This window comes from Rhipicephalus sanguineus, chromosome 1 (assembly GCF_013339695.2).
Source record: "Rhipicephalus sanguineus isolate Rsan-2018 chromosome 1, BIME_Rsan_1.4, whole genome shotgun sequence".
In the NCBI taxonomy this organism is placed as follows: Eukaryota; Metazoa; Arthropoda; class Arachnida; order Ixodida; family Ixodidae; genus Rhipicephalus; species Rhipicephalus sanguineus.
Genome location: NC_051176.1, coordinates 54,523,449 through 54,536,764, shown reverse-complemented (window position 1 = coordinate 54,536,764; position 13,316 = coordinate 54,523,449). Strand labels below are relative to the sequence as shown.

The 13,316-nt window shown below is 44.0% G+C and overlaps 1 protein-coding gene across 1 annotated transcript in view; it reads left to right on the top strand.

The window, feature by feature from the left end:
* Positions 1–802: 802 nt before the first annotated feature.
* LOC119391550 (methionine aminopeptidase 1) overlaps positions 803–13,316 on the top strand; it is a 43,322-nt gene continuing 30,808 nt past the window's right edge. Inside the window, exons 1-7 of the mRNA XM_037659232.2 lie at positions 803–1,001; positions 1,471–1,522; positions 1,634–1,716; positions 4,116–4,176; positions 5,167–5,258; positions 8,291–8,374; positions 13,210–13,277. Of these exons, the coding sequence (XP_037515160.1) occupies positions 861–1,001; positions 1,471–1,522; positions 1,634–1,716; positions 4,116–4,176; positions 5,167–5,258; positions 8,291–8,374; positions 13,210–13,277 (581 nt within the window). The 5' untranslated portion in view covers positions 803–860. The remainder of the gene's footprint in view (positions 1,002–1,470; positions 1,523–1,633; positions 1,717–4,115; positions 4,177–5,166; positions 5,259–8,290; positions 8,375–13,209; positions 13,278–13,316) is intronic.

The following is a 13,316-nucleotide window of genomic DNA, read 5'->3' as shown; positions in this document are numbered from 1 at the left end:
CAACAAAACAAGGGCACCGCGACGTACACTGTGCCGGAATTCATGTTGAGCGCGGCTGCTTTGGTGCTCCGCGTGTTGCTTCGAACAGTACAACATCACTGATGAGGTTCCAACTACAGGAAACACCTTTACGGTGAATTTTCTGCGTTAGCCAGCTTCACCTCTTGCTATCCACTTCAGGCGTCAGCGTACTTATCTGCCACGGGTGGAAGATGACGGCGTCCGACGTGTTCTTTTTCATTGGGGACCTTCGACTAACGTCTCAGCAATCGCCTCTGTGCCATTAGAGTATGCTTTGACTTTACTTGCCTTTGATAAAGTGGGCAGAACAAATCTACGCGCTTTTTATGGGAATCCAGTTTTCTCTCGCCTGATCGCTGCAATCCAGGCGCTCTTTCTTCTGCTTTCACCTCTCGGAAACAGAACGTTTTGACTTGCGATAGGCAAATTAGCTCCGTATCGCAGACTGCATCCTGGCACTACAGGACAGTGCCCGAGTCGCGAGCGCTTCATCGGGATAATTCTATCAGCAGAAAACATCGAAACACAAGCAGCCGCGGCCAGCAACGCAGGCTAAAACCACGCTAAAACAAGGTAAACAGGAAGTTTTCTAGGGCCAGTTTCCGGTTAACGCACAATGTTGCCAGAGAACGGCAAGCGCTGGCGAAACCGTCTATTTAGATTAATATGAACTTACAGTTTTTGGTCGAGCAGTCTTTTCGTGTGAATTTCAAACACCGCGCTTGTCACTGCAAAGCCTGTTGCGAAGTTTGTTCTAAAAGGTGCGAGACCCACGGCGGCGCTACGTACGCTTCTGTTGCGAGGCCCGTGCACGCGCCATTCGTCCACTCGCTCTCATCATGGCGGCCGTAGATATGGAGGGTGCGCAAGGTGAAGTGTTGCAGAATATTTGCGGTTCAGCGGGCTGCAATAGCTCTGCCAAGCTACAGTGTCCAACATGCATAAAGCTAGGAATCAAGGGCTCGTATTTCTGCTCACAGGTGAGATCGCGACTGTGGCGGGCCACTGCAACGAACGCTCTCCGGCACATGTGCATCGCGCGACAGTCCTTTCTGCCCATTCATGGAGACTGCGGCCAGTCGCACCGTATTTAGACCGCACATGATCTGCCGATTTTTTCCGAAGCTGCGTGCGCACGAGCAACACCTCGACACTTTTCTCTCGCCAGCAATCGGCTTTGGTTTTTGTTCTTTTTCAAATATGGAGCTCTGGCACGGATATATTTCGTTTTCCGGCTGCCTCCATGGTAAAAACATCCTTGATCCCCGGAAAATTACCGGGTTTTATTCACTTAGCAGTGCTTTTCTTTGTCGACTTGGGTAAACTTTCTCTTGCGTTCCCCTGAGTTAGCGTAACCACTGCGATCCCTAAACTCCATCGCGATAGCTGTGTGTTTGGGAAGTGTACCGATGCCGCGCTTTTATCTTGTGCATTAATTTTCCACCTTAGGACTGCTTCAAAGGAAACTGGGATTCCCACAAGCAAGTGCACCGGGTCGTCAGTGAGTACAATATGTGCAAAAATCAGCGATCAAACGTTGTTGCAATGGTGGTCGAGAGCTGTGCGTAGCGAACCGATTTCGTTCGTTGTTTTTTCTCTCTGACCGTTTCAGAAAATGCAAAGGCTGCTGCCAGTGCCACGTACAATCCGTGGCCTTCCTTTTCGTTCACCGGGAAATTGAGGCCGTATCCTCTTGTAAGCACGCTTATTTTTCTGCTTCTATTCGACGTAAAAGAGTACGCACTAGTGAACTGTCGTGTGGTGTCTTGTTCGAGCCGAAGATTACGCTGGTTAACGATGGCTCCCTAGTGAACACGAGGGCCTGCTTCGCTTTTTTCGTGTCGATAATAGAAACAGTATCACCGCTTTAAACCCGGACGAAGGATCAGGGATAGCTTGGCAGCCTTCCCTCGTTCATCGTCTTGCAGCAACAAGTTGCTTCATTAGAGCACTGTGGAATCTTCTTGTCGACTCATTGTTTGCAAGTGTAAATAGTGTTTTGCGCGATGTATTACTGAAATGTTTGCTTGGACATGTATCTTTAGCATGTTAAAAAATTATAGAAAATTTTGTTTTGGAGAAGTGTGTACTTCTACGTAATCACTGTGTTTTCACTTTAGTTTGTTATTCTTCAGCCACAGTTTAATTGCTTTTTTAGGAGATTTTGCATACAGCACTTTCCGAGTTCTTGGTTATTCATTCCCGTTGTCAGACGTAATGTGCTCAATGCATTGGCTCAGCTTAAGTAACCAATCATGTTAGTTTTGCATTAATGTCAGTGCTCCAGGGACCAACATTTAACACCTGCTTATGTTGACTGCACAGGAAGGTTTCACGGTGACTCGTGGATGACCGTAATGGTGTCCTTTTCATAACTTCGATACTGTGGCTGGAGATAAGCAAAGAGGGGATAGGATTTACATGCTGCTTTTCACTGGGTGTTGCTACGCCATGGCAGCACTGCCTTTAATCCCTATTAGGGCAAAAGCAATTAGTAATATCTGTGCTACTTCAGGTACCTTACTGCACTGACACACCACTGTTATGAATTTGTGAAATGTGATTTTATAGCAGTAGTGCAGTCACACGCCCACGAAATTTAAGAAGAAAAAAAAAGCAGTGAACTTTGTCTCAGTTGCATGCAATAGAGATATGACCAAGACATGGTGTCTGACGTGTTTCTAGCTCGCACAATTGCTTCTGGCATATGTAGCTAGCAGAAGTATTGCCTTTGAGATTTGTTTCTCATACCCAGGGAGAGCTGTTACTAGGGCATATATTTGGACACCACCTGTCGTGCACCTGAAGCAATTTGCAAACACATACAAAAAAGGTGTTACATGTATGCATATCTTGCAACTACGTCACACAGCGGAACTTTGGGCTACAATCTCTGAATGAGCCGCCATCACCGAGCACATGGCAGCAGATGACACCCTGTCAAGCGGTGCTGCTCTTGCATTTCCCGTCAACGCCGTACGGTGCAATGGCGATTTGTGCGATATTTGGCTGCCGCACAAGAAGTAAGTGTAAATCAAATGAAAAAGGACCAGACACGGAAATGTACCGTTTGCCAAAGATGATGTACGACCGCATGAAAGAGCTGTCCGAGAAGCGCAGCACATGGCTTGCACGCATAAATAAGACCTCAAGACACTGAACAACGTTCATGTATGCTGGCATCACCTCGTAACAGGCAAGTTATGTTTCGAAATTTCCCTACCTTTTCGCTCTGTGTATCACGACAGAGTTGATTTCTGAGTGCACTATGCACGAGGTGAATTTTTGTCGAAACGTGAAACACTGAATTGAACACAGCGCACACGCCTTGCTTTTCGGGAGGCCCGCTAAGCTCTTCGATAAAACTAACCCCGACTAGGCTTCAAACATGCCAAACGATCCGCTGCACAAACCTAAACACAGCGCGGTCGCTGAAACGCATGGGCTCCATTGGCTCGGTGATGGCGGACGGAAGAAAGGAAATGGCGTCACGTGCAAGTTCTTTATTGCTTATTGCTCCTTCGTTATCGTCCTATAGTCAATTACCAAACCTCTAAACACTATTGAAGTCCCGGTTTTGCCATTTTACATTGAGGGTGATTGTTGTATTTTTTGTGAGGCATGGAACATTGCTACTACTTACTGTACTACTACCATTCAAGCCACCTCAGGTTCGAACACAGCCCTGTCAACTTCATCACCGTGCACTTGACGCAACTGTCCTGACTTCCTGCCAATGAGGTGGCTCTGATGGAATTGAATATAAGACAATAACATAGGAAGCCTCATTGGCGAGCAGTCAGGATGGTTGTGTTGAGTGCTTGGTGATGAAGTTCACTGGGTCGTATTCGAATTAGCAGTGATGTGAACTAAAGGCTTGCACGCTTCGTCAGTGTAAAGACGTCTGGGCTGCAGGGGAAGTTTTTGCCAGCCAGAACCCATAGACATGGCAAAGAACACTGCCTGGTCAGTGTTCATACTACAGTGTCGCTTGTTCCCTCCATTGGCCATTTTGTGTGTGAATTTAGTGATCTCTAAAGCTTGCGTGCTGCACAGCAGACTTAATACACTATCTGAAATTATCTTCTGTGCAGTCCCCAAAGCGCGAGGTTCCAGAGCACATCATGCGCCCTGACTACGCAGATCATCCAGATGGTTAGTCTTTGTTTGCATGCTGAACAGAAAGTTTCACCTTGTACTTTCTCTGCCGGGCATAGTGGCAGCGTGCAACATCAAAGCTACCCACTTATTCTAGCCAGACACAATTGACTGAATGCTCATTACCCTCTGATGTAATGGTCCAGCGGCTGTGTTGTGGTGGTTAGTGTTGCGGGTTCGGCTACCACTCAAACTCTGGTGGCGCTGGAATGCAAAAATGCTCATGCACCATGCTGCAAGTGTATGTTAGAGAAACTTGTGTATCATTGGCATTAATCTGAGCTCCATTTTACATTGACCAGCTGTCACTCTTATGATGTGAACCCTATCAATTAACCGTTCAAACAATCATTGCAGCTAATAGTTACATAGTAGAGAAGCGTAGAGAAAAAAGTCGCACTTTTTATTTTCTTTCAATTTAGCTGTCGGGCCTTGCATGAAGTGTGTCATAAATCATTAAGTCATACGTTTTGTCTTATTCACCATGGTGGCCCTATGGCAACCATTATGGATAAGGCGCAAAGTTGTAAGTTCTAATCCTGGCCGCAGCGGCTACATATTGAGCCAAGTAATGGGCTAAAACACTGATATACTTCTTTTTTGTGGTGCACTTCTAAAAGCTCGAGGTGGTCAAAGAAATCCATGCCTTTTTCTGGGGTGGTAAATTCTATAATCAATTTCACAAAGCTTTTGTTACACTTTCCAAACACTTTTTGAAGTATTACAATTGCCAGTTTCAGCCATAGCTTGGAGGAAAAAACAGCAGTAGCTGGCCTGTTGAGTGGCTTACATTTAAATAAACCTGTGCCCAGGAACTCAGAGGTTTCTTTTTATGTGTGGTTGTGATTAAGGTGTCAAAAAGAGCAATATTGTGTGCAGTGATCAATTTATTCAGAAGCAGCCTGAAACTTTGCATAAAGGGAACGACTGAAATAGTTGAAATAGAAGCAGTGTGAGTGCATTTTTTTTTTTTCTTTATCTTCTCAGGCATCCCGTTGAGTGAACAAGCTGCTAAGCATTCATCAGTTATTAAAGTCTTGGATGAAGAGGAGATTGAAGGTGTTCGTCTGGCTTCTAAGGCAAGTTGCACATGAAAAATTGACGTGTACATAATTTCTGCAGTTTGGACATGCATGAGCGGGCTAACATCGATGTTGGCATTTTGTTTAAATGCACACTGTCTGCTGATTTTCTATTACTAAGTTGAGCACTGTGTTGTATGAAGCCATGGCCCAAGAGACTTCCTCGAAGGGACATCACATTTTATTTCAGTTTTGGGTCTACGTCGCCGACAGTATTGTATAAGCCAGTAGTGTACCTTTCTTTTAGTATCCACTGTGCTAATCTTAACTATTCTTATACTTCAGAAGGGAGGAGACAGCTGGAGACTAGAGCTGTGCAAATAGCAAAATTTTGGGCGCCCGACTCGAATCGAATATTTGTCGAATATTTTTTTAATACTTCAAAGCTGAAATTACAGAAAAAATGTTGCAGAGGATTCGTAAGCATATTCTTATGAGATAGCAACATGAAAGCATTTCTTTTGGCTAGGTTGGTGAAGCTCTGGAGGGGTGGTGTCCCCTAGTTGTCTAATGAAGAATGAGGCAATGCAGAAGCCGAATTGTATTATTTGGTGCAACCAATGTGGTGTCGACAACACTTTGCATGCGAAAGGAAGAGACACTATTTCCTCAACCCCTCCGCCTCCGACTTCTGTGGAGGCCCCACTGATGTGGCGACAAGGGCGTGCTCCCCTCGAGTCTGGAGTTCCTAATTTGCCCCATAGACATCAGGGTATAAGAACATCTGAAATTTCGGTCGCTGAAACTCTTTGGCGTCTGATTTTCCGGATTTTCTGCCCAAATTTCTGGTCCGAAACGGCATTAATTAAAGACCCCACATCTGTCGCGTCTATCATCTCGTAGGTTCAAACCAGCGCTTTCGCGAGTCGATCTGCTTGCAGCCGTAGCACGGTCCGAAGGGCAGCTTTGCCGCAATGCTAGCGTGTGATAGGATGAAGCATATGTGATGGGGTGAAGCATAGAGTGCTGCTTCTGAGATCAGCATAGAGTACAGCTTCTGATCAGATAGAGTACTAGCACTTCAATGCTGTGCTGGGGAATGAATCCCAAATCATATGACACAGTACCAGCTTGAAGTGACATCGTTACGCACTTTGCTCAAATAACTTGCAAGCAGGTGTCTTTTTTTGTCATGCCATAACAACATATTCATGGCACTGACTTCTTATGTGCATTCAGGAGCGTCTTTCTCAAGGAATGCAGCTCTTTGTGTGCCTTGCATGCAAGTTTCTTCTAATTCAGCTATTTGACAACTCTAGCTAGCTAATCAAATGATTAGAGGCCGGATTTTTAGGCATTAAAAAAGCTCATTTTAGGTGCCAAAAATAGGCAGGCAAAAGAACTTTCTAGGCCTCCAATATTTTAACTATAGGCACAATAAACTTTCACACCAATGGAAATCATTTCTAACGAAGTCGTGCACAACCTCTATCTACGACAGGAAAACACAGATGTTATTCCTTAAGATGGCACAAAGGCGCCAACAGTTGATCATAGCTGTACAATTGGGGTATCACGCCAACTGTCCCAACTGTGGCGCTCGACCAAAAACAGTTTTTCTTAAAAAATCTGAAAATTACGCACATATAGACATTAGTTCTACAGTATTTTTCCAAAATATTTTAAGCGGCAAAAATTTTTGGGGCACTAGAGTGCCATTTAACTCCATGAAATGATGGAAAACTAGGTGCGAAAAAAAAGTCGTTATAAATTGACCGTTTGACGCATCCTTTCAACAGTTGCTTTTCTGCATTTTTTGAGCATCGTGCTTTTATTATAGGACAGTTCCTTATAGTAGCTCTGTATTTTTCACTCATTAGCGCGTAGATAAAATTGAGTAAATTGTAACGTTTTCGGAAATTTTTTTACAAAAGACGATTATAGATCAAAAGTATAAATTATTGTTATAGAACTCTCCCTAAAACTTACTATCTCCTAAAATTTTTGTTTTGTCTGTGTGCAGCACAAAGGCTCTGAAATAAGAGCCTGAACTTGACAAAAACGCTACTTTGGCCTATGTTGAGACGTCTGTAGCACCTTAACATGCCATTTTGCACAGTTCCAATGAGAGAATCTTTTTAACATGAAAGTGTGTTATGTCGGGCTTCATCAGAGGTTTACCGACGTCATGGAAATGATGCCATTAAAATTCCAGACATGCCAGTGAAAAGATTACAGCTCCAAGCAGCCGCCCACTATGCGTTCACATGATGTGGGCGACTGCTGACGATGTCGATGGGATTTTGTTGCGCACGGTAGTAATTGCTTGTGAATGTTTGGGCTTGGTGGTGTGAGGTTTTGTAAAAACACTTCGTTTATCGCACGTACTGTTAGCCCTACTGTCTAGTCGGTCCTTTCTTATTCATGTATACTTGTGCTAAACAAGCTGTTTTAAAAAGTGCTATATCCGGTGGGATTGACTTCACATACCGTGTTGCTTAGCGCAGCCACTAGGTGTGGTGGTTCGTGAAAAATCAACAAACATCTTATTCTCCAGTGATTTCTGCCCTGAAATGGCATTGTATTTGTCACTTTTAGCACCTTATCTGTCAAATTGATAAAAATATTTCTGCAGCAACATATTCTATATCTAGCTGGAGTGGGGTTCTAAATGTGTGAAATGGTACTAAACAGGTACACTCTATTGCAAAAAAGTGAAGCCAGCAGGCCTCCTGGCCCTCACCTTTCTTGCAGTAAGGTGTACAGTTGGGTTCAAGGGAACACCAAATTAGTACTTTTGAGGAATTACTACAACCTGCTGTTTGTACAAATCTCAGTATGTAATATTTATATTTCATTGTCATAGTTAACCACACCGGGCATTTCTTTCTTATGAAGTTGATGATACATTCAAGTTATGTTGTTGTCCCTTATAATGGTTGACCAAACCTTAGAGTGTCACAGGCAGCACTGTGGTGCAGCTGCTGTTCTTGCTGCTTAGAGTTGGGCTGTTGCAAGCTTCTCTGAGCATCACAGGCAGTTTTATGAGCCTTACCATTGCCATTTAAAGGAGCACATTCATTTTTCAGCTGGCCAGAGAAGTGCTGGATGTAGCACTTGGTGCTGCCGCAGTTGGCGTCACTACCGATGAGCTGGACAGGCTTGTACATGAGGTAGGTGACTGGAAGGCACAGTCGGCTGAAAGGATTGAGGGGGAATGAATCCTGGGTGTAGAGACCAAAAAATTGTGAAAGAAAAAAAGAGTTCTTTTTTTATTAAATTATTGAAATCTACAACTATTTTTCCACATGTAAAGCCTAACTTTAGTCTTACTAGATCAGTATGTCATCAGCAGTTTAGATATATGCAAGGAGTATGAGTTGAATTTGAAATGTTTTGGCGCGACCTACTTAGCATGTTCGAGTGATATCTTGGGATCTATCTAGAACAGCAAGAGCTGTGATTATTCTTAACTTTAACTTAACACCCAAACTGTATATCACAGTGCTGAAAGCAAGATTGTTATTTTCTGCACATATATTTTTTTAATTTGGTTCTTTCTTTATTGTAGTCATGGTACAAATATTGAATTTTAGTCAACTGCAGAGTGATTTATGATTTGATCTGAAAACTGTTTGTAGCGTTGCACTTATAACATATAGTGTCTAGCTATCTGATAATACTCATTTTCTGCTAAACGTGTTTTTCCTACTGTTTCCGGAAACAACAGAGAGGCAGCTTTGTGCATCTCGTAAACTAGTTGACCTACAAGAAAAAGTTCATATTTGAAATCAGCATGAAAAGCTAAACAAATCGATTTAGTTTCATCACATTTGGGCATAAAATACAGCAAAATATCTCCATAACCCATGAAGCTATCTTGATAGATGGGTTCCATGGCCAACGGGAATTTCTGGCTTCTCACAGTGTGAGCCGCAAAGACTACCGCAGGTTGAAGCTTCACTAGATTTGGCTATCTGCCCAGGCTTTTTGGAAATGCATTTTGTTTCTTGTGTCTCATAAACTTTGTAGCCAGTTGTACAGTATTCGTGTTGCATTTTTGAACTTCACAAAACTTATTGATCAAACTTTGGTTTTGTGCAGTAACGACATGACTTAACATACAGTCAACTGTCGATTTTTCGGAAATGCTAAAAAATTTGGACACTTCTTCGGCGTTGTCACAAGCACCATAGACGTCAATGTATAAGATCGTCCGAAATTTCGGATGCTGAAACTCTTCAGGGTCCGATTTTTTTTATTTTCTGCCCAAACTTCAGGTCCTCAAGGGCATTAAACCCCCACCTCTGCTGTGTCTCTCACCTCGTAGGTTTGAACCGGCGCTTTCGTGAGTTGATCTGCTCGTGGCCGTAGCAGTGTCCGAAAGTCAGCTTTTCCGCAACGCTTAAAAGTGTCGAGGGGTGAAGCAGACTGAAAATCCGAAGGGGCCACCATCACGGCACAGTGTGGCGATGTATTTATGGATAAGCACCGGAAATGCACGGAGGCAGCATGTTGGCAGGCGGCAAACGCGCCAGTACGACTCAATCGCTGACAACCCTTTATGATAAGCATCTTCAGTTAACTGCTCGGTAATGCATGTGGCCTAGCACAGTTGTAAGCATACTGCATGCTTTTAATAGACGACAACCCAAACGCGCCGCCATTCATGCTGCCTCTTTGTGCGAGAAATTCTGGTGCTACTGGTGCTTAGTGAAAACTACAGAGTGGCATGCGTAGTGGAGTTGACTCTCAGGTTCTTCGTTGTGCTTAGCATGTTTCTCTGGTAGCTGCGGTTTTCGTGTCGGCGCTGCTGCGTATGGTCACCTACGCGCGCGTTTGCCTTCGGCGAGCACCTTGTGGTGTCAACTAGCTTCTTGCATGCGACGCGTCTCTGAAATGCTCTGGCGCAGGGGTCGGCAAGCTGCGGCCCTTGGCACGATATCAGAACCCTCTCCCCCACCACCCCTTGTCACGTCTTGTCTGAAGGCCGACATGGCAGAATTGACCTCAAGTGGGGTTAGATAGAAGTAAAGAAAGATCGCTTCCAGCTGGCATTGTCCCCCATCTTCACACTTAGCCAGATGTACTCACTTCCTTTCTTTGCACAGGTCCAAACAAGGGGAAGAAAGATTCTTTGTGGAAATACTAGGTCAGGGAATGGCGTTCATATAAGAAAAAGGGAAACTTTTGTCCGGCATGCTCGCACACGTTGAGGCTTTTGAGCTCAAGACGTTGAGGCTTTTGAGCTCAAACTCAACCTTCTCCTACAGCAAGCTAGCTAGTCTAATCTTTGTCACTTCCCTTGCTGTAAATGTTCTGTGGGAGAGACGAGCACACCGCTTCCCACCGGAAAAAAAAGTTCGAAGTTAGCTTTTCCGATTTTCAAAAACATTCTCGTGTAGGATCCGATTCTTTCAAAATCCACCTAAGGTGGGAATATGCACCAGTTGGAACTGGCTGATATGCAGACAGACGATGAGCTCAAAGACGCATTTAGTGCAAAGGACGCTGTGAAGTTTTATGCTGGCGTCACGGACTCAAAGTTTTCGAGTTCGAATAAACTAGCAGCAGCCATGATAACAGTTTTCGGCAGTACATGCGTCTGCAAACAGACTTTCTCGAGAATGAAGTTCATCAAATCAAACATGCGTTCCTGACTAACAGGTGAACGCCTCCACGACTTTCTGTGTCTGTCTACCTTGATGTAGATATTTTCGAGTTGGCTAAGATTGTTCAGCGTCGAAAGTCGCATTGAGTTTTCTTTTTTTTTTCTTGCAACCTATGTTGCAGATTGCAAATATGTGACATGCGTGCGGAAAATAAGCATCACTCCTATTCCAGTTTTGTACATTCTTGTGAGTTCACGGAATTTTTTCTTTAAAGCACCTCCTCTTCTCCCTCCACCTCCTCCCCGCTTTGCCGTGCGGCCCCCGCCACGACGGCTTCATGCAACTTGGCATCCACCTCAAAAGGTTGCCGACCCCTGCTCTAGTGCATGGGTTCTCAAGCTGGGTTCTGCGAAGGACGTCTTAGGGTTCCGCTATCACAAATCTGTTTATTACTTGGAGTTCTACATCAATGGCAATGGCCTTCAGTATTAAAGAAAAGGGAACAGGCAAGTGAGGGCAGTGTTAATACTGTGGTTGCTCGCGTCGAGAGGTGTTATCACCTGCCCCCTTTCCGGCGCTTTCGATTGTCTTAATGCTCAAGAAAAAGTTAGGGGTTCCGCAGCCGTTGGGGTTCCCCAAGGCCAGAAAGTTTGAGAACTTCTGCTCTAGCGGTTTTGCACGAGAAGGCAGCAGCATACTGATACGAAGCACGTTTGTGTGTCCCCCAGTAAATGTGTACAGTACGCTTACAACGGCGCTGCTCTTGCAGAACCACACACGCACGTTTGACGAGATATTCAGTGCAGCGAGGTTTCTTGGCACCCGCGCCCTACTCTTGAAGGTGGTCCCGCACGAGGTGGCAGTGAACGGCGGTGCAGTACACTTGACGCTATGCCAACAGCGTGGCCGAGCAGATAGCTGAAGGCGCTTAATGTGATGTTCTCCTGACAAAGAGTAACACTGACCTACAGGAAGCTCTTGGGAAGCTTGAAAAGCTAAATAAGCAGACGAAGCAGACGTACAAAAAGCCAAAGCTGTAATCGGCTAAATCATATCACTGATCTTAAGCAAAGACCTACTGCTGTGTAAGTACAATTCTTGTGCAATCACCTTTTTTTTAAATAATTGTGATGCTTTTTCGGTTTTTTTTTTTTTTTTTTTCAAATGTTTGAGGTGAACCTAATTTCCAGAACCCTTTTTCAATTATATTTCATATGTTTGTTACACGGGCTCGATAGGTCGCATGGTATGTAAAGAGGTAGTGTAGTTCATACCTGGCGACAATCTGTTAAAAAATCTTCCTCCAAAGGATGTTTCAGTGTTATGTGTATTCTAAGCCAATTAAAATATGTACTTGTCCCCCCAAATTGCTACAAATTTATTTTTTCAAACTACTAGGATGACATATCATGCCGCTAACTGCTCCAAATCAAGGTTTTTCTGCTCCAGAATCGAAATTTTGCTGCACCAAGAACTGCTTCCAATTCAGTTTCAGCCGTCTCACCCCTCTAAGTGTACTGGGAGGCATTGATGCCATTTCGGATGTGGCTGCGGCAATTTGACCGCTTGAGTGGAATAAAAAAGCATGAATTAGTTTTTTCGGATTTGTGGTCTCTAGAGAGTCTGAAAAATCGGAAGTTGACTGAAATTTACGCTGTGTTTGTAGTTTTTTTGTCTTGGAAGTCCCACAGTTTATTCAAGTTTATGGAAAACACTAATTAGTTCATGATTATTTTGGTGACAGTTGCAAAGGAATGGCTTATGACTTGCCACTTGTAGCCAGAAAACACTATGGGTCATTTTGTGCTTGTTTCATGCCATGCTGCAGTAATGTGTGAATAAGAATCCACAGCTAGCACTGTGGTCTTAAGTGCATCCTTTGGGTCGCAGCCTTGTGCGACTCCTATTTAATCCGATAGTTCAGTCCGATTCAGCTTATTCATGTCGTGGAGGTGTTGACAAGCCCAGGAAAAAAGTAAAACACTTCACTCTTCTGCCCTGTGAGAACCACTGCATGCAGTCACTGCTTCGAGATTTACTGTACAACACATCAAAAAAATTTTTTAATAATGAGCGCAGAAGAATGTAGCTTAGGTAGTACTGCTCCTGATAAGATCTAGAGAGTCAAAAGCCTTATAAGGAAGCTTTATTGATACTGATTTAAAATGTGAACTTGCTTCCATCGCTTTGTTTTTTCGTGCACGTTGAAAAAACAGCCTTGGTACCTTCCCTCTTTGAGTGTTGACAAACTTGGTTTAGGCGCATAGGAAGGTAGTTAGACTGCATGCATTTCCTTACGTGTGCTTTGTGCGTTGGAAACTGTTTTCACTGAGAGTTTTTACAAGTGTGTGTTGTCAGGGTCCATTCTTACAATTCATTGTTTTGCTTCATTTCAGGCAAGCATCGACCGTGACTGCTACCCATCTCCGCTCAACTATTACAAGTTTCCCAAGTCATGTTGCACGTAAGGTGGTGCTTTTGCTTTTTTGTGCCGCGCCAATGG